The sequence below is a fragment of the Cervus elaphus genome, chromosome 19, assembly GCF_910594005.1.
Source record: "Cervus elaphus chromosome 19, mCerEla1.1, whole genome shotgun sequence".
Classification (NCBI taxonomy): Eukaryota; Metazoa; Chordata; class Mammalia; order Artiodactyla; family Cervidae; genus Cervus; species Cervus elaphus.
In genome coordinates, this window is record NC_057833.1 from 40,210,837 (window position 1) to 40,232,290 (window position 21,454).

Genomic DNA, 21,454 nt, shown 5'->3' on the forward strand with positions numbered 1-21,454 from the left:
ATGATAGAACATAGCATGTTGTTGAAAGAGGGAATTTTTAAAAAATACAGTATTTATTTTCTTGACTGAAGGATAACTGCTTTACAGAATTTTGTTGTTTTCTGCCAAATCTCAACATGAATCAGCCATAGGTATACACATATTCCCTCCCTCCTGAACCTCCCTCCCATCTCCCTCCCCATCCCACCCCTTAGGTTGATACAGAGCCCCTGTTTGAGTTTCCTGAGACATACAGCAAATTCCCGTTGGCTATCTATTTTACATATCGTAATGTAAGTTTCCATGTTACTCTCTCCACACATCTCACCCTTTCCTCCCCTCTCCCCGCGTCCGTAAGTCTGTTCTCTATGTCTGTTTCTCTGTTGCTGCCCTGCAAATATATTCTTCGGCATCATCTTTCTGGATTTGAAAGAGGGAATTTTGGAGATCATCTTCTTAATGCTTATTATTTTAGAGCTGGAGAATTTGAGGTCCACACAGGGTACGTATTTTCTTGTTCACTTAGCCAAGAATAACCATTGTCATTAAATGTGATCTAAAGTGCAACGTTGGGGTCATGAGTTCAGTGCGCTAATTTCCAGTGGCCTGGGTGCTCTTTTGGAAGATAAATTCTTTTCTCCTGTGTCTATTTCTTTCCCTTTTACTCACTCTTTCTAGTTACTATCCAATAGTCATTAGAGTTTCTCAATTGTTTAATGAAACTTTTCCACTACAAACCTTTCTGGAAGCAGAGTGACTGGGTGTGTATCCAGTCTCTGATATGCACTAGCTGCTGTGTTACATTGCATGAGCCGTCTCAGCTTTTTAAAATCTTGGTTGTCAAATTAGAAGGAACACATTGGTCCCTAAGATATCTCCCAGCTGGGACTTGCTGTGATCTCTTGGCCATTGAATAGCCTGTCTTGGCTGTTGTCACCTGGTTGTGGCAAATAAAAACCAAGGAGGTGGCAATTGGTTTGGTTCCATTCTCTCCTTTAACTTTTCCTGCAAGGCCTTGTCTTCCAGCGCTATTGTTTCCCTGTCAGGGTGGATTGTTCCCTTTCTGTGTGACGTTCTGAATCTGGAGTGACAGGGCGAGGTGGAGTATATTCTATTATGCCTCACTTCTTTATCAGAGATGGATATTTACTTGAACTGCTCAATGCTTCTCCATCTTCCTGCTTCTTAGTTTACTGGCATCTGCAAATGTATTCATAGATGGATTTTCCTTGCCATCATCTGTATTGCCAGCCATAGGGATTGTACCTTTAGCACTGATTTGTATTTGTACTAACTCTGTGCCAGGCAGGTTGGCACTTAACTTGTTGATTCCTAATCTACCTCCCTTCACTCCAGCATCCCCACTCATGAGGACTCACAGGGGAGAAGCTGGTTTTGTAAGAAACCTCAGCTCGCTCAATTGGCAGACTTGCTAGGAGAAGTCATAGACCATGAGGGTTAGAAGGAAGATGGCAGGCATCACATCTTCAGTTTAAAGATAAAGAGACACACTGAGGTTCAAAGAGTCAAGTTACTTAAGTCACAGAGCCAGTTAGTGGCTGAGCTAGAAATTCCACCCAAGTCCTCTATATCTCAGTCCCATGTTTTTTCCTGTATTTCCAACTGTCTCTCAGACAGTCTATATAAAGGTTTGGCATTTCTGTAGAGATGTTCTCTTGTCACCCCTTCCGAGTAATGCCAGCTGTCCATGCAGAGAGTGGGGCGTTTAGCCAGTGCAGGGCCAGAGCTGCCTGTAAAGAGAAGTGGAGTGAATGCATTGACATTTTCAGCCCATGGCAGATCCTATTTGCCCTTCCAGCTCTCATCAGAAGAAGAGTGATTACATTTGCTGTTCAAGTAACAATTGTGTGCAATTTTCAGCCTGCCTTGTTCTTTAACGTTGTCTTCCCACGCTTCTATCACATGCCATGGCATATCTGCTTAGTAATTACACTGGTAGGGACTTACCTACACCGTTTGGAAAAGGTTTGCCTAAAGTACTTATTTGCTTGTGCATAATAAATCTTGATTGATACCTTGGTAATCTCTGAGATCAATCTAAGGTTCCCTCCCACAATGGGGAGGATTGAAGAGTCAGGAAACGGGTGACAAAAGAAAGAAGGAAAAACAAAAGAGGGCTGTGATTCTTCATTGATGAGCTAAGAGGAGCATTGTGGATGATTAGGAATCCCCATGGCTGACTTTTTCTTGTTTCTGGCTAGTTCTACAGTCAGGATCATCCCCAGATTTAAGTTTGTAAGTAGAGTTATCATTTTCATTCATCTAATAATCCAGTCCAATTGAGCCTCCTCTCTAGCTCAGCGGGTAAAGAATCTGCTTGCAATGCAGGAGATTTGGGCTTGATCTCTGGGTTGGGAAGATCCCCTGGAGGAGATATGCAACACACTCCAGTATTCTCGCCTTGGAAATCCCATGGACAGAGGAGTCTGGCGGGCTACAGTAGGGTCACAAAGAGTTGGACCTGACTTAGTGAGTAATGACAACAGTACAGAATAGTCCAATCACATCATTTTTAGAGGTATCCAGTGTGATCCCAGAGAAAGCAAAGGTTGCACTATGAGCTTGTGGCAGAGCTGAGACTGGGAGCTGGGTCTGGAGTCAGAAGATCAGGTGTCTTCCAGGTGAGGACTAAGGTGTAGAAAAGGATATTTATCTGTAGTCTAAGGAAGGATGCACAGTGTACCACTTTAATAGTTCCAGAACTGTGCTCAGTGGCAGCCTGGCTGGGAGGGGAGTTTGCGGGAGAGTGGACACATGTATGTGTATGTCTGAGTCCCTTCATTGTTCACTTGAAACTCTCACAACATTGTTAATTGGCTATACCTCAATACAAAATACAAAGTTAAAAAAGAAAGCAGTTTTGAAATTCTAGGAACGCACTGACTTTTATGCAAAGAGGGAAGATTGTTAACAATCTCCAAAGGTATAGGAAAGTGTTATTTAAATCTTAATCACTTAAGTGGAGAAAATATTGCTAAGGACCCAAATCCTAAACTTTAGTTAGCCCTCAACTGCTTCTGATGTTTAAGTCACAAAGCACTTCACTCTCTCAGTTCTTCCACCAATAAAATAGTGATGTTCATACCTGTCTCTTCCTTCAGTGTCATTCATTTATTCAGCAAACATTGACCAAGAGCCAGGCCTTGGGTTAATTGCCAAGGGAGATTTAGTGACTAATGTAACATGATGTAAAGGTTAATATAAATGCTCTAAGTCAATTGTTTCCAACCCTCGAATCAGAATGCATACATACAGATTCCCAGATGAGTCTAGTGTGCAGTTTTGAAAACCACTTCTTTAAGCTTGTAGCATTTGACATTAGATAATACCATGCAACAAGTGGCTGGTTTTTTTAAAAATTTTAGTGAGCTATGTAAATGTTTGAAGAAGAGTACTCTATTGATTTTAGAAAAGAAGCAAAACTTGAGCAAACACTAGTTCGTTCTATTTTTGTGGATGACCATGAGTTGTCATTCACATTCTATCTTTAGAGAGGCTTGGTAACTTTTTTAGTATCAAATGTCACTTTACCTGTAGCCCTAAGTGTTCCCACCCGTAGAGGAAGGGTCTTGGTCATCACGTGGCCTTTTGCAGTTGTTCGTGTTTCATGTTTCGTTGTGTCTAATCAGTTTGGCCAAACTTTCAGTTTGTAATCCTATGGCTCATGGGAGTTAGGTTTGGAAGAACAGAATGGAGAAGATATTTTGGCAAGTAGGATGCAGGAACTAGGAATGGATATAAAGCAAAATCTCCTGTTTCTGAGTGATGATTTCCTTTGGATTTCTTTTCCCTCCAAACAGACAGGTAGTACCATGGTGTGAAGATCATAGATTTTGGGTCCAAGACTTGTGTCGAGGCTTCAGCTTGGCTATTTGTTAGCTGTGTATCCTTGAGCAAGTTATTTAACTCTTAAAGCCTTACTTTCTTGATCTGCTAAATATGGAGAATGGTAACCTCACCACATATAATCATCAGGATGAATATGTTGCAAGTAGGAAATTGGCATATAGTACATCCTCAGTGAGGGTCTTCTTTGGTGGCACAGTGGTAAAGAATCTATCTGCAAATGCAGGAGACTCAGGAGATGCAGGTTTGATCCCTGGGTCCAGAAGATGCCCTGGAGAAGGAAATGGCAACCCACTCCAATATTCTTGCCTGGAAAATTCCATGGACAGAGGAGCCTGGTGGGCTACTGTCCGTGGGGTCACAATGAGTTGGACACAACATAGTGACTGAGCACAAGCATATGCTAAATGAACACTTGCTATTTATTGCCAGTCTGTAGCTTTCTTATAAACTCTGAACAGTTAGGAGGAGTAAAAAGAAGAGCAACAGAGTGGCAATAAGTGAAACTCTCTAGGTTCTTCTTAATTGCTTTGCATTTGATGACAGTTCCTGAAAGTCTAGTGCTTAGGGAGCCCCAGCTCTTTAACTCCCATCAGCAGAGGCATCTTGCTTAGTTGAGGGCCACTTCTCTTGTTTTCCTCTTTTCTGATGGTGTTTGTGTATTTTCAGGGCCTCTGTGTAGATCTTCCTTTTCACTTCTTGCTTTCACGATGATTATATGCTTAGAGTGAAACCCATCTAGAACCAGAGGAAGTCAGAGCAGGGTAAGTTTTGGTCCAGCAAAACCAGCTCTCACCAGTGCTTATCTTTGTGTTTACCATCCGTCTCTCTTTCTGAGAAGCTGAGAAACCCCAGGGAAATGTTCTAGTTTGCCCGTTCACTAAACTTGTGAGGTTTTCTCAAACTCATTTATCAAAAGTAACGGCTGTAATTAAGATTTCAGAGAAGGAAAGCACTCTAGAATATTAGAGCTAATTGGGACTTTACAGACATTCATTCGGCAAATGAGCATCCTCTCTCGTTAAAGGTCACACTGGCAAAGCTGAGACTAGAACTGGGGTCATAGGGACTCTTTGTCTATACTATTGTATTTTTCTCCTTCCTTGGATCCATTCTGTGTGGATTAGGATTTTTTTATTTATATATATATATATATATATATATATATATATATCAGGTTTTCGCTCCTGTCAGATTCCTGTTCAAAGATAAATGTTCTAGCCTTTTCTTTCTCTATTTAAGACCTTTGAAAAACAAAGCTCGTTTAACCTTGCCAGTCTTTTCCCCACATCTTCTAAGTCGCTTATTTCAGTTCAGCTGGTCTGCTCCCTTCCTACAGGAATGCCTTACTTCTTCCTCCAGTTCACAGAATTTTCTGGCATTGTCCTTTGGCTTGTTTCATTTATCTTTTGGAGCCACCTAGCTTTCAGAGCCCTTGCTCATGGCTACATCTGTGCTGGATCTTGTGACATATGCTAGTTTTTTTTTTTTGTTGTTTACTTGTTTTGTTTCTTTTTGTATATCTTGATGTTGCTCTTTTTCTGTTTTCACATATAAAATATATATCTTCTTCAGGTAGTCTTTAAACTCCTGGAAAATAGGATGATAATCAGAATCATATGAGTACAGGATGAGATTTCGTTTTATCTGGAGCTCCAGCACTAGGCAATTAAATTTATTCATTCATTAAATTAACAGACATTTTTATTGAGTGCCTATCATATTTTAGGCCCTGAGATTAGAGAATGATAATTACTTCTGCTCTCAAGGATTCAAGAGTTTAGTTTGTGATACAGGCAAGCAGAGAGGCAGAGTGACAAGTGATGTGTGTGGTGACAACAGTATTCCAGATGCTGTGGAAGTAAGTGTTGTGAGCGGGGACATAGCTTGAACTGGAGGCTGGAGAATGTGAATTATGTCTTAAAGGACTGGTAGGAAGTGGTGCTCAGAATCTAAATGAGACATAGTAGTTGAGATATCAGTTTTAATCGAGAGGTATCTTGGATGAAAGGGAGCACAGATAAAACCTAGAAGAAATTGATGAATTTCTAGGAGAATATAAATACTGAAAAATGACCTCAAAAGAAGTACAAATTTTTTACAATTATTGTAGAAGTTCTTGGAAAGATGATTAAGCTTTATTATTAAAGAAAGTATCATATCTAGATGAATTTACACTGAATTCTGATAAACCTTTAAAGATCAGATAGTCTTAATTTTACCATTAAACTAATCCAGACAGTAGAAGAGGATACAGCACTCCCATATCTAAACCAAAGAATGATGAGTAAAACATGTAGAGGAAAGACATTTGAGAATGATATTTATGATTTTATGTAGAAATATTTTTTGTAAAATAGCATATTTAATTCATCGGTATACTGAAACATTGTGACTGTGACTGAGTAGGATTTTTTCCCTAGGACAGCAAAGTTGGTTCTATATCTGGAAATCTAAGACATCTATGAACACAATTAATTACATATATAAGTTAAGGGAGGGGAAACAGAGATGATCACATGAGTGGATGCTAAGAAGGGAGATGCAGAGATCCTAGAAAGGGATGAGTAACCAAGGAGATCAACATTTATTTATTCACCCATTCATGCATAGCATATTTTTCTAAGGGCTTCCTGGCTAGGCATGGTTGGGGCAGTTAGGCAGGTGATAAAATAGCATATATGTGACTGTTACAAGTATGAAAGAAATACCAGAAGAGCCCAGGAATTAAGCTACTCTTTTTGGATGGAGTTAGGGAAATGTTCACAGCATCAGAGACGTTTGAGCTGGGTCAAGATGAAAAAAATAAACAAAAAAGGTTGGTAGATGGGAAATAGAGGGGGAAAAAGTGGAAACAGTGTCAGACTTTATTTTTGGGGGCTCCAAAATCACTGCAGATGGTGATTGCAGCCATGAAATTGAAAGACGCTTACTCCTTGGAAGGAAAGTTATGACCAACCTAGATAGCATATTAAAGAGCAAAGACATTACTTTGCCAACAAAGGTCTATCTAGTCAAGGCTATGGTTTTTCCAGTGGTCATGTATGGATGTAAGAGTTGGACTGTGAAGAAAGCTGAGCGCCAAAAAATTGGTGCTTTTGAACTGTGGTATTGGAGAAGACTCTTGAGAGTCCCTTGGACTGCAAGGAGATCCAACCAGTCCATCCTAAAGGAGATCAGTCCTGGGTGTTCATTGGAAGACTGATGTTGAAGCTGAAACTCCAGTACTTTGGTCACCTCATGCAAAGAGTTGACTCATTGGAAAAGACCCTGATGCTGGGAGGGATTGGAGGCAGGAGGAGAAGGGGACGACAGAGGATGAGATGGCTGGATGGCATCACTGACTCGATGGGCATGAGTTTGAGTAAACATGAGTTTGGTGATGGACAGGGAGGCCTGGCGTGCTCCGATTCATGGGGTCACAAAGAGTCGGTTGCGACTGAGCGACTGAACTGAACTGAATTGAATGATAGCTTATGGTGATCGATGTTGGATTTGTGATCTCCGAAGAAGATGATTTCGCTTCAGCACCAGGAACCGGTCTTGACCACTTGAGAGCTTTTGTGTAGCAGAGTTTTATTAAAGTATAAAAAGGACAGAGAAAGCTTCTGACATAGACATCAGAAGGGGGATGAAGAGTGCCCCACTGAGTTTTATCAAGGCCTTATATACTTTTACCAGACCCACTCTCACAATATCCATCTTAAGTTAACAAGATTAAAACTAACAATAGAAAGGTCTTACCAGACCCACTCCTACAGCATAAGTCTTAAGATTAGTCAGAAGTTTCCTGTTAAGAAAGAAACATGTCCTCAAGCAAGATATATTGTTGTTATATAATCATTGGTACAGAGTTTAAGGAAAAGCAAAGAGTTGTTTTGTTGTATAATCATTAGCTCTGTGCTTAGAGAAAAAAAAACAAAACAAAAACGTTTTATGTGACTAAGATGCAGGAGTGTAGAAAAAAAAATGTGTACTTTTCTCCTCCTCGAGAGCCCCAGACCCCTTTCTCCTCCTCACAGACCCAAGACTTCTCATCAACCTACCTAAGAATTCACTCTCTCAATAATGGGAGTTATACAGCATTGTAGATGGTGTATATAGCATGAGCAAGTCTTCAAGGTCATTAAATTTCATTATAAATCTTGAGAATGGTGTTACTGGGCCACTGTTAACATACGGAAGAATGGTTTGGGAAGATGCTGTTAAGGTCTTATGCAGACAGGTACTTAGCCAGACCCTGGCACTCCTTTGAGGTCCCTGGGGTTGCCTCCATGGGGAGTACAGTGTTAGGGTAATATATGGTGCTGGGGATAACAGAAAATATGGTGGGGGGCATGGTTTGCATATGGATGCTTACATTTTCATTTTTCATAGTCTCCCAGAAGTTTCCTATTCCTTTATATCTACAGAATTTCTGAAAAGGCCAGGATTCTTCAGTCAATTGGCAATGTGCAATTGCTTTGGAAATGTGCCTCTTTGCTTTAGAAATCACTGTATCCTATATTAACCCATTTTTAAAGTTCCTATTTTGGAATAGCTTGAGATTTATAGAAAATTTGCAAGGATAATATTAAGCCATTTTAAAAAAATCTACAAATAACATTTATATTACAAATGAGTGTGGTGCATTAAAATCTTCAAATCTTTATTTTAATCCTGCTTGTTCCCCACTTGTATTCATTTTAGCCTGATTGAAAGTAGAACAGACACTTTAACCCCTTTTAGTAAAAGACTGAGGCTCAGTTAAACAAATAATGCCAAAATTAATGTTTCTCAACTCCGAGCTTGGTTTTGGCATAAAAAAAAAAAATCTCATAGACTTTAGAAAATGTGCAGCCAGTTTTAAGAACCAGGAATAAGCCAAATTCATAGTTGTTTTTCTGTATTGGTTTTGTGCTGGGCTTTAATGGTGGTTTCAGGGTATATAAAATATGGTCCCCACTCTCCTGAGGAACTTAACTGTGTACAAAGCGTATACCCAAGGTGCAGGGGAGGAAGGGGAAGAGACGGCCCTGCAACGAGAGTGGAAATGCAGTGTTACCACCATAGGCTTAATAACAGCAGACTCCTGATTCCTATGTTCGAGGCTTCCTCACTGACTCATGTCATTCCCTTTCATCAGAGAGCTACATCGCCAACAATTTTCCTCCCTTCACTTTGCATGGCATTTAATAGTATATAAAGCACTTGAACACTGTTATCTCACTGGTTGTCATGAAACTCTGTTAGAGCAGGGAGCAAGGGTACCTGGGACACCAGGTGAGGGAAGCGGAGCTTCTCGAGATCATGTCACCCCTCCTGGCGTAGTCTGATGCTACCCAGGTCACCCCGGGCCCCAGCTTCCCCCATCACCTCATCTCTCCACGGCCATACCGTGTGCTGACCCTGCATTTTCTCCTGAGTTCCCAGTGTTCTTTGCTTCCTTAGCGGCTCAGTGCTAAAGAAACCGCCTGTCAATGCAGGAGACACAGGAAACGAGGGTTCAATTCCTGGGTTGGGAGGATCCCCCAGAGGAGGAAATGGCAGCCCACTCCAGTATTCTTGCCTGAAAAATCCCATGAACAGAGAAGCCTGGTGGGCTACAGTCCGTGGGGTCGTAAAGAATTGGACACATCTGAGCGACTGCGTGCGCGCGCGCGCGCGCGCACACACACACACACACACACACACACACACACACACACACACACACACACACACACACCAGTGTTCACACACACACACACACACACACACACACACACACACACACCAGTGTTCTTTGTTGTTACAGACATCTGGAGGTAATCATGGAGCCCTCTCAATTAATTCAGCCCCATTAATAAATGACAGGGTGGATTTGGGGCTGGAGAGGGTGAGGAAAGCTTCCGGGCCTGCGCTTGCTGGAGAGCTCTTGCAATCAGACTTGGAGAGCCCTCCTCAGGGAGAGAATGTGAGGTTCAGCCCCAGCCTGCATGCTGCCTGCAGGGGTGGTTGGTTTACCCTGACACCAAGACATCGTTTTTCTTTCCTCACAGAGCGTATTTTAGTCTGAGTAGGGCCGTCCCAGGCTGGCTTTCGTATCCCCTTCCTAACTGAATTTTTCCTAAAGACCCAGTATGGTTTGAGTTCGCTGATGGGCAGAGCTCCTGATGGGTGTCGTGGGGGGATGCCCTGTGCTTATAGGGGTTGAATATTTTAGCCCCTGGCCGTTAAGCCGCAGTATCTTTCTCAGGCATTGTGGCAAACACTGTCCCTCTCCCCAGTTTCCAAGTACACCTTGGTGAGCAGCAGTAATGCTTCTGCCAGAGGCATCATCTTAAAGTGTCCTGCCATGCACTAGTCATGCCCTGGTTTCAAGAATAAACCTTGGATGATTCCTTAATGCCTGCAGAATTCAAAGTCCTCAAGTTTGCATACAAAGCTTTCAGTGCTTTGGTTCCATCCCACATTTTTAGTTACTTTGCTAGCTACTTTTCTGTTTTCCCCCTCCAGCCACACTAAATTGAAGTACTGTGTACTTTTCCTACCCGTGCAGCGTTGCCTGTGTTATTCAGGCCTGACCTCTACTCAGCATTCAGGGCTCAATCTGAAGGTCACCTCATTAATGAGGTCTTAGTTCTGCTCCCTGCAAGAAGTGATTTTACCTTTTTCTGCATTCCAGTAACACTTTATTTTTTAACCTCACTTAGATAATGTATGTATGTATGTATGTGTTGATTGCTCAGTCGTGTCTGACTCTTTGTGATCCCATGGACTGTAGCCCAGGCTCCTCTGTCCATGAAATTCGCCAGGCAAGAATACTGAAATGGGTAACCATTCCCTTCTCCATGGGATCTTCCTGACCCAGGGCTCGAACCTGGGTCTCCCACATTGAGGGCAGATTGTTCACTGTTTGAGCCACTAGGGAAGCCTCACTTAGATAATGTCATCATTTAATTGGTATGGTAATCATTTTAATAGATTGTTAATGAAATTGAAGCTTTTTTCCCAACCTTACTGATATAAGATTCTCCTACCATAGAAACTTCTTAAGGCTAGGAACCATTTCTTGCTCATATCTATTTCCTGAAGGATGCTAGGCACTAAAATAGGTAACTGTTGGAAGAGAGGTATTCAAGATGGGTTGAGGGGAGTGTTCAATTTTTCTCCTCCTTCAGTTAAGGTAGTTCTTTCCATAACTCTCCACCTCCTCCTCCTTCTTTCCTTTGTCCCTTCTTTCCTTCTTTCATCATCTCAGAGTCTGTTTCAAAATTTCATTAGGTATGGATTAAGAAGAAACAGTAATGAAGAGAAGTATACTGCTTTCATTTTTGTGTTTCTTTAAAAGCAACTGTTGGTTTCTTTTTACTTCTAGATTGAACAATGTCTCACCCATCTTGGCTGCCACCAAAAAGCACTGCTGAGCCTCTTGGCCACGTGTCTGCACGGATGGAGACCACCCATTCCTTTGGGACCCCCAGCATTTCAGTGTCCACACAGCAACCACCCAAGAAGTTTGCCCCAGTCGTTGCTCCAAAGCCCAAGTACAACCCATACAAGCAACCTGGTGGTGAAGGTGAGTATGGGCTTTGCAGAGGTGGGTGCCTAAAACGAGAGTTCAATATAATAAAAGTGATTTGTAGTACAATGTTGCATTGGGAAAAGAATTTTGTAGGATGGCTATCATAGTACATAGACTGTCAAACGTTGAAGAACACCTAGTAACCACCTAGGCAACTCTTCTTTTGGGCATACAGATTGAAATCTGTTAGGGGTTATCTGACGGTGGTTTTGGCCAGAGCTAAAACTAGAACCCTCGTCTCTTCATTCATAGCTCAGTGTCCTTCTGTTGCAGTATCCTCCACCCCCATCCCATTGTCTTGTAGAAATGTGCCTACCACCCAGTTTCCCCTCCCTCTTGCCATCAGACAAGTGTCACACGTGCTACCAAGCAGTGGTCTGATGGTGTGTCCGTCTGAAGTGACCCTAATAAGGCACTTAGACATTTTTTCCCTTCTCTAGTTATTTTGTCTAGATAGTTATTTTGTCTCTTCATTTTGGGGGAGAGGTAAGATGAATTTCCCTCTAATATGAAGAGAATAAAGACAGTCCCTCTTACCCAGAAGGAGGCAGAGGTGTGAGGAGGGCTTAGTGGTTAGGACAGTCAGTGCACACTTGAGGGTCAGGATGGGGCAGGATCTGTATCATGTTGGCATGGGTGAGAGGGCGGGGGAAAGCAGGTGACGGTCATGCTTCAGACGTCTTCACTCGGAGTGCTGTGAATTCTGGTGAGCTGGACCCTCGGCTGAGTTTTCCTGTGCTGAGATGCCCCATCCTGGTCCCCATACTTTGTGAGGTCCTCTCACTGCCCAGCTGGTTCTCTAGGGACGCTGGCTTCATCTCTGATCCTCTGCAGCTCTTTGCTCAACTCTGATCTTTCTTACCATGCCGCCTCACCACCCTTTTGTCCTCTGTGACCACCCTACTCGTGTCACCGTCTCCAGTGTCTGGGCATGCCCTGGATTGGAGGGAATCGGAAGTCATCTCTTCCCTGGGTTTCCATATGCATCTTATTCTGACTGTCAAATTCCTACTTCTTTTGTTGCTCCTCCTGCTGTCCTTAATCTGCCACTGTTGACCAGATGGTCTGTGTGAGGCACTCTGCTTTTTTGTTGTCGTTCTGTTGCCTTATCCTTTAACTCTATGAACCCACTGCTTTTTCACAGCAAAAAAATGGAAACTTGGAGACAAGAGGTGACACTCTCTGTGGTTTTGAAGTGAGACTATTGTCCTCACCCAGCCCGCTGTGCTGCTGGTCCTCCTTTTCCTGGCATATGTGGCACTTGGGCCCCATATGATGGTGATACCTCCTCACTTCCTTATAAGAATGTAAGCTTTGTTTCCCCATTTAAGCAACAAGATATGGTTTCTCACTCATCCTTATGTTCCTCTTGGCTCTTATTATGCTACTGTGTTTTTAGTGGGAATGGTTGTGTGTGGTCAAATGTATGTCTGTGTCTTCTTATGTGTATATATATTTGGATGGATGGCGGATGGCTGGATGGGTGAGTGCACCACTCAGTAATTCTCTTGCAATAAACAGTTTGGAACGTGGCATCCTCTCTCGAAGCAATTCAGTCTCATTGAATTTCTGAAGTCTTGAGTCTTTCTTGCAATCCTGCCAGTCTCTCTTTCTTTTTAATATAACCTTTTTTGAATACGTGAAGGAAGAGATTTTGCTTGCATATATGCATTTTAAAGGCAAACGTGGATAAAGGTTCATGGATATTCAGACTTTTTAAAATGTAGCTCCGTCTCTTCATCTGCTGTATCTTATGACTTGATATTTGTTAGAAGTGTAAGATTTACTTTCCTTTATATTTAATTTAAATGTTAGTGCATCTTCTGTTGCCCTCAACATTTTTATAATTCATGTTACTTTTGTTTAATTTTTAATACATTTTCTAAAGTTTATATGCATTTTCTTTTTCTTTTTTGGTCCATTTAGAATGTTCTGTACCATCAGTGAAATCCCCAGGTAGTAGGTAACACAGTTTTCATTTATAGGGTGAGTTGATGATGCCAAGGTCTTATTAGCTCAGCTCACGCTATCCTTTGCCTCTATACATACTCATCCTCAATTTTTAGCCCATAAAGCCTTAGCATTCATAGCTTAATTCAGAGTCTGACTTCCAAGAACCTCAGCCATGAAGACAGAGTGTAAAACTAACAGAAATCATAGCCCACCTTTTGCTGGTGTCAAGGTGAAAAACTGCAGTGCAGAGAGTGTAAGTGATTTGTTTGAAGATGGATGACCTGCTTGTTGTCAAGTTGGTGCTAGACCTCAGGTCCCCTTTGTCTGAGTCCAGAGTTATCAGGACCCTGTATTATAGTCTAGTGAGGATTCCTTCCCTGCATGTAACTTCTATGCATCTCATACAGTCCTTTGCACAATTGTCCTTCTAATAGATTTACTTGTATGTGGGCCTGTCTCCTTTGGTAGATTCAGACCTTTGGGAGGTGGGGCTGCCTGACTCATGCCTTTACTCCCAACACCATCCAGAAGGACACCTGGTACACAGTAGTACTCGGTGATGTTTGCAGTGATAATTAAGCTACAGAACTGTGAACCTGCTTATCCAGGTTCATATTCAGGCTTCTCAAATACTTTTCAGGGTTTATGGTTCTGTATGGGTTATTTTTACCCTCCTCTCCCCTTTCCTTGAGCTTGGTAGCCTAGGATTTGTTTAACCACTGCTACGTTGATGTTACTGATTACATTTCTTACCCTGGTCTTATGTCTGTAATCTCTGGGGTTTGCTTTCTCATTTTTAAATTCTGACTGTGAAAGTTGAAAAAGTACCCACATGTTTTCCACATCAACTTATATTTATGTGATACCATATGTTATAATTTTCTTTTATAAGGTATTCCACTAATAACTTTCTCTGAAGGGCTTTGACACGTTTAAAAGTGGGGTGTACTTTTTCCCAGTTAGTAGCTCTTTAGGCCTTATGGTTTTGTTATTTTGCTACCATTGTTCTCATTTTTCATTGATTTTTTTTTTTTCAACAACTTGTGTATCTTGGAATGCCCCTGCATTTCCAAATGCCTTTCTGTGTCCTGTACTATATACTTATGAGCCCATGCATATTTTTTATTGTTTTGTCTTCTTGCAAATTTTTCCATGTTAAGTGTCTATGTATTTTTTTTATGGAATGATTTTGGTGTGTATGTGTGGCTTTATCTCTTTAACTTCTCTTCTAGACTGGTGAGGGAATAAGGTGACATAATTTTTCTTTTGGTCTTTAAAGTACTAGCAGTAGTGTTCTTTATCTTGTAATCTGGGCCCTTTCTCTGCTTCCAATTTGCAAAAATTTCCCAAAGCCTTAGACTTTGATGGCAGAACAGGGTATAAATCTTGCTTTTTCTGTCCTTGGTAGATACCAAAGAAAATGATCTTTTTTTCTTTTATTAATACATTGTTTTATGAAATGATTTTGAAATTTTCCTACTATTTTAACTCTGGCAATTGGAAATTCTTTCTCTCAATAATTTGGCTGAATGAACTGTGATAATATTTTGTGTTCCTTATTACAATAGATTATAATACAGAAAGATTTGTAAAGTTTGTAGGTTTGTAAAGTTGGAATTATCTTGTGACCTGGAGTTGACTTTCTCCAATTTCTGAAATTTCTTTTAAAAATATTTTTTATATAAGAGTTTAAAAAAAGTGAATCCATAGGGTACAAATTCCACATGATCATTTTAGTATAATTCCTTTTGTTTGTACAATCCATTATAATTTTTCTAGCACATCCGTATTCATTGTTACTTAATTATCAAAAAAGTGTTCTTATTGAAGCTCTCTGAGTTAGATAGAATAGATGGTATTGCAATTATACCAAGTGGTAAACACCCAAAGTGAAGGAACTTATTCAATAATCACATAGTTAATAAAATTGTAGAGCTAGGCTCTATTTTTTATATCTAGGGCAAGGTTCTATTTATTAGAGATTGGGCTAGATAGCCTCATCTATTTTGTATTCATTATTTTATTATTTCATGATTTTTCTTTGAAATTAATTTCAAAATGGTTGCTTTTTGTTTTAAACTAACTTTTCCTATGTATATTACCTTCTATGCTTCTGTATAATAATAAATAAAGCCTCTGTTTTCAAGCTTTGCCTACATTGCTTCACCTAGACTTGTAAAGTCAAATCAGAATAGGTGAAACAAATTCTGTTCATTGACAATCCTAAACCTGAAAATTTTTTACTAGTTCTCTATGTGTTTTATTCTACCTGAGGTTCCCAGTCCATGCTGTGGAGAGGGAGTAGTTATTGCCTGTTGCTAACCCAGGGTAAACATAGTATTGAGAACAAAATGCCATCTTAGACAACTGGTCTCCCATGATGGAAATGGCAGCCAAACTTGTTTCCTTTCCACTTTCCTGCCCAAGCCTTTCTTCATGTTTTAATCACAAAGTCTTTGAGCAGCAGAACTAGAAAAGAGTTTGAAGGTTTTCTAGGGCAGTTCTTTCACTTTTCAGATGTGAAAACTCAGTCTGAGAGGGAAAAGAATATCTTCCCAAGGTTACCCAGGAGTTTGGGGCTGAACTGGCTCCAGGTCTTAAATGTGCTCATTCCATTAGGTCTCTGCTGTCTTAGATTGGAAGAGACAAAATTGGGGCTTGGTTCCTAGGAATTGCTGAGTCTTTGATTATTGCTATTTGGTGTTGAACTGGCCCTTAGTGATGTGAAGTCATGTAACCTGGTCAGGCAGGACATATTTGTTTTTTCAGTGGATAGCAAGAATGTGAGTGAAATTGATGGTCATTTATGGCAATGTATTTGAAAAAGTAATTTGGAGTGGATTATTTCTGCCATTTTTAATCTTGTGCATATAAACCAATTTGCTGCTGTTTTGACTCTTGTGAGTCCCTTGGACTGCAAGGAGATCCAACCAGTCCATCCTAAAGGAGATCAGTCCTGAATATTCATTGGAAGGACTGATGTTGAAGCTGAACTTCCAATACTTTGGCCACCTGATGTGAAGAGCTGACTCATTTGAAAAGACCCTGATGCTGGGAAAGATTGAAGGCAGGAGGAGAAGGGGATGACAGAGGATAGGATGGTTGGATGGCATCACTGACTCAATGGACATGAGTTTGAGCAAACTCCAGGAATCAGTGAGGAACAGGGAGGCCTGGTGTGCTGCAGCCCATGGAGTCACAAAGAGTTGGACATGACTGAGTGACTGAACTGAACTGAACTGAACTCCTCTTGCAGTTAGTAAAAGCTTTTAACTTTTTATTCCTGAAATAATTGGTAGTAGAAAATGTGTAAGGACTGATGGTGAACTCTGAGCAAAGTCGCATCTAAATATTTATACTTGAACTGCACTCTTCTGTCTCTGGAGTCCTCTAGTCTGTCTTCCCTGTTGTGAAAGATGAATCTTGCCTGTGACTTTGGAGGTATAAATGGGAAACATCGTCTTTGTATAGTTCTAACAGTCCTGTTAAATCGCCAGCCATCACAGCCAACACTTACAACTTCCCAGACTGTTATAACTGTGATCTGTCAACAGGACAGTCACAAGTTCACTGAAAACCTCGAGTTTGACTGGTGTGTCCCTTTTCTGATTCACAGCAAGCATCTTGAGCCTCATCTCTCATTGTGGAGTACAGTAAATGAGTTTAAATTTTCAGAGACTGGGGGGAAAAAGGATAAGCTGTGTATTCATTAGAGGGTCAGATACTAATTGTATTAGTTTGATCTTTACATTTCATCTTCTTGAAGAGAAAAGAACTTAGAATTCTTTGTATGAAATCATGAAATCAGATTTTACTAAATATTCATAGGCCTTATTGACACTCAAAAGAGCCAAGATTCAGTGCTGACTTGGTGGTCAGGGCATTTACATTTAAACCTCAGTTTCACTCCCTGACCTTGGATGTGTCAATGTTCTGTTTCATGTTTTCTTACTTTATAAAACTAGTTGGTAATATTAATTATCTTATGAGGTGGTTTTGAGGATCAGATATAATGAGTGTAAAAATGTTTCACAAACCATAAAATACCTTACAACTCTAGGAATTACTTTTGCATTCTCATTTAACAATCATTTACTTAAAGCAGAATTTGCGCCAGACAGACACTCTTTTAGGAGCTGAAGTAATGAGCCAAATGGAGACTGATCTCTGCCCTTGTAGAGTGTATTCCTTGCTATAATAAAAATAACTAGTTGCTTTTATTAATATTAAGTAATATTGATAAATTATTAAATAGTATTTAATAAATGTATTTCATAATTTTATATAGGCCATTACTAATAATTAACTAATAATACCAGTAATATAAGATTAACAAATGTATAGCAGTATAAATGCAGCTATTAATAATATTCATAAATACTGATAAACAATATAAACTTCTAATATTAGTGATAGGGATCTTAGTGCCTCAATATTATATTGTTATAAAATTCCTGAACCAGGATAAATCTTAAAAATTACTGAATACACCTTCATTTCTCAGATAAAGATAGTTACTTCCATAATACATTTCTAGGAGGTATACGGCCTTTGCTCTAGGAATGCTGTAAATATCAAATCAAAATTGTTGAATACAGGCAGGGGTTACTACCTCATTTCTGAAGCCTCAGCAAGGTCAGGTGTTTGTTCAGTATCACAGAACAGTAAGTAGTGAAGCTGAGTCTGGATCTGGTGGATCCTTCCATCATTGTTGTAGTTCTATGTCACTGAAGGGTTTGGGGTGACTTGCTTATAATCTACAGTGATAGAATTAATGTATGTGCACAGAATGGATTAAATGTTTTAGGACAAAAAGGAATTCATGAATTGTTGACAAAAATCTCTTATCTTATAACTTGCCACATAATTAACTGCTGAAATAAATGCCTTAATAAGGTGGTAGATTTCTCATCCAAGTCTGACTCCAAAACCTGTGAATAATGAGATATTGTGTGGTGCAGTGCTCTGTAATCTTCTTCATTTTTAAATTATATAAATGTGAAGTATAATTTTCACTCCATATTTTAAATAAGAAGAAAGTTTAATTTCTTGTTCAAGAATAAAAGTAAATAAACATCTACAGAAGGAAATGGCAACTCACTCCAGTATTCTTGCCTGAAGAATTCCATGGACAGAGGAGCCCGGTGGGCTATGGTCCATGGGGTCGCAAAAAGTCAGACATGACTTAGTGACTAAACAACGTACCCATTAAACCAGCTGAAAAGAAAAATCACGTCATTTGCTGGTGAGGGTGTGGAGAAGCTGAATCTCTCATACATTGCTGGAAGTTGTATGTAAAATGGTATAACTAGTCTGGAAAACTCTTTTTGCAGCCTTTTTTTTTTTTCTTTTTAAACCAATGTAAATGTCTACTTCCCTGGTGGTTCAGTGGTAAAGACTCCACCTGCCAATGCAGGAGGCGTGAGTTTGATCGCTTGATCAAGAAGATCCCCTGGAGGAGGAAATGCCAACCCACCCCAGTATTCTCGCCTGGAGAATCCCGCAGATAGAGGAGCCTGGAGTGCTATAGTCCATATGGTCACAAAGGGTAGGCTATGACTTAGCCACTAAACAGCAACAGCAACAAATGTATACTAGCCATATGATTCAGTTGTTGTACTCTAGGGGCATTTAATCCAGAGACATGATAAGTTATGTTCACAGAAGCCCTTATACATGAATGTCATAACTTATTTTATAATGGCAAGATACTGGAAACATCTTAAATGTCCTTCAGTCGGTAAATGTTTAAACAGACTCTGATCCATCCATCCAATCTATTTATTAGTAAGAAGGAATGATTTACTGATACATGCAGCAACTGGATTCACCTCAAGGGCATTATGCTTAACGAAAAAGGAAAAATCACTCTGGAAGGATTACATATACCATATGATTCCATTTATAAGAGATTCTTGAGATGATGAAACTCTAGAGATGGAGAGCCATTTAATAATGGTTGTTGGGGGACAGGATGAGGGGTGGACTGGTGCAGAGAATGGGTGTTCACATTAAGGAAAAGCAATGGGGAGTTGGTGGTGGAAGAGTTCTGTATCTCTCTTGTGGTGGCGGTTACATTGACCTGTACATGGGTTAAAATAGCATAGCTCTAATATACACAAAGGAATACAGGTTAAAATATGGTGAAAACTGAATAAGGACTAAGTAATGAAACAAAGTCAGTGTTCCTGGCTTTAATATTATATTATATCTTTTCAAATGTTACCATTGGGAGAAGGTGAGTGACTGGTTCTTGGGACTCTTCATATTACTTTTACAACTTTCTGTGCATCTATATTTTAAAATAAAAAGTATAAGAACCATATGTAAATAAATACATGTGGATTTCTTAGTGTTTTTTTTTCTCCTTTTAAGAGTACCATCTTTTATGCACCATTTGAAGAACATTGTTATAATGGTTTTTTAAAGCAGGCCAGTCATCAGACTGATTTGGGGAACATTAAAAAAAAAAAGAAAAGAAAAAGAACACCATCTTTGGGCTCACATCAGCCCTACAGAATCAGAATCTCAGGGCATGGGTCCCAAGAATCTACATTAAAACAAAATAAAACTTGTTAGGTAATTCTGATTGTTTATCAACCAAAATTTGGGAACTAGTTATATCAGCAACTTCGGGGGTCAGTTCGCTAATGCTCTTGAACCTTCTCCAGGTCCTGTGGGTACAGATCCTCTCCTTAATGACAGTCGCTGTGGAAGTCTTATGCTCCTTTTATCGTGTGAAGAATGTAGAGATTCAGGGACTCAGATCCTCCTTTACAGTGCTATGCTTTTCCCCCTGAGCTTTCATCATAAATACCAATTTCCTGCATATGTTGTCCCAAGGAGTTTTAACTGGTGTCCAAAAACTAAACAAGATGTAAAGAAAAAAGAAAGATTCTTCTAGAATGCCTCAGCAGTGCCCAAACTTCTTCATAATAGAACACTTTCTCTTGTATGATTTCAGGTAGCAATGCCTGAAATCTCAGCTGATTTTGGGTCACGACAGGCCCATGTAAATCATCTATAAATAGATTCATTATGAATATTATAAAAATAAACCTGACACCTAAGCCTTTGGGCAAATATACCATATAAAGAAATCATACCCTGAAACAATGATTGACCCTAGGAGCTGTAAAAGAAAAAAAAAAATCATGGTATTATATTTTTATCCTTCTTCCTTAGATTTACAGTATCCAGAGCCTGGATGGCTAGAAATAGCACCAGGGACAGAGGAGGGCAGGACCCTGAGCTGTGACACCCTGAGCCTGCTGTGTGCTTTGACCTTCCAGCATCTCTTATTATCCATTCTGTATGTTTTCCTGTGTCTTGCTGCTTTCAGGCAGAATAGATTGTCTGCTAGTCAAGATAAACATGTAATAGCAGATGTTGCAATCTGTAAATTAAGTGAATTAAAGGACATGAAAGATGTGGTGTTGGAGGGATTGGGGAAAGCTTCAGAGGAAGGGGACATCTGAGCTGACTCTTGGAGAATGAACTAGTTGTTAGCCACATAGGAAAGGGCGGCGGACAGCATGGCATGCCAAGCAAAGGCAATGGCATGCGAACGCAGACTTAGGTGCCCCTTCTGACCCTTGTAATTTTAGTAGCTCTTTACTGACGTCTTTAGGTAGTGCATCGAGGCTCCTGGTAGCTTTGCAATATGAGCAAAGTAACTTCACTCTGAGTAGATTCAACATCTCATGTGCTTTGACACATATCTCTAGGAATAGCTCCAGAAGGGTGGGTAGCTACAGGGAGGAAATACCAAGAAGCAAAAGTTTATCAGTCTTACTACACTCTGGGCAACAGCTACTATGCTGGTGGCCCTGGCCAGAATGGTCCAGCCATTTCTCTCCAAGAGTCTATCATGCTTGAGCATGAAATGTTTCTATATGTAGAGATGCTAAGACCATCTCTACATGTCTACATCTCTGAGGTATCTCTACATCTCTAAGGCAGAGGCAAAAACCAAGTCTGCCTTTTAATTCTCCCCAAACTAAGCTAAAGCTGTCTGTTTACCCAAATACTCACCCTTAAGAATGTGAGATGTGAGCCAACTATAACTTTGTTGTTGTTGTTCTGGTTTATCTCCTTTTTGGGTGATCC

General features: G+C 40.2%; 1 protein-coding gene across 11 annotated transcripts in view; it reads left to right on the forward strand.

Moving 5' to 3' along the window:
- Window positions 1-21,454, forward strand: part of LOC122675400 (LIM domain containing preferred translocation partner in lipoma) — a 713,437-nt gene that overhangs the window by 220,948 nt on the left and 471,035 nt on the right. For all 11 annotated transcript variants that reach the window (XM_043874070.1, XM_043874067.1, XM_043874069.1 and 8 more), the window contains one exon: window positions 11,186-11,386. In XM_043874070.1, the coding sequence (XP_043730005.1) occupies window positions 11,194-11,386 (193 nt within the window). In that variant the 5' untranslated portion in view covers window positions 11,186-11,193. The remainder of the gene's footprint in view (window positions 1-11,185; window positions 11,387-21,454) is intronic.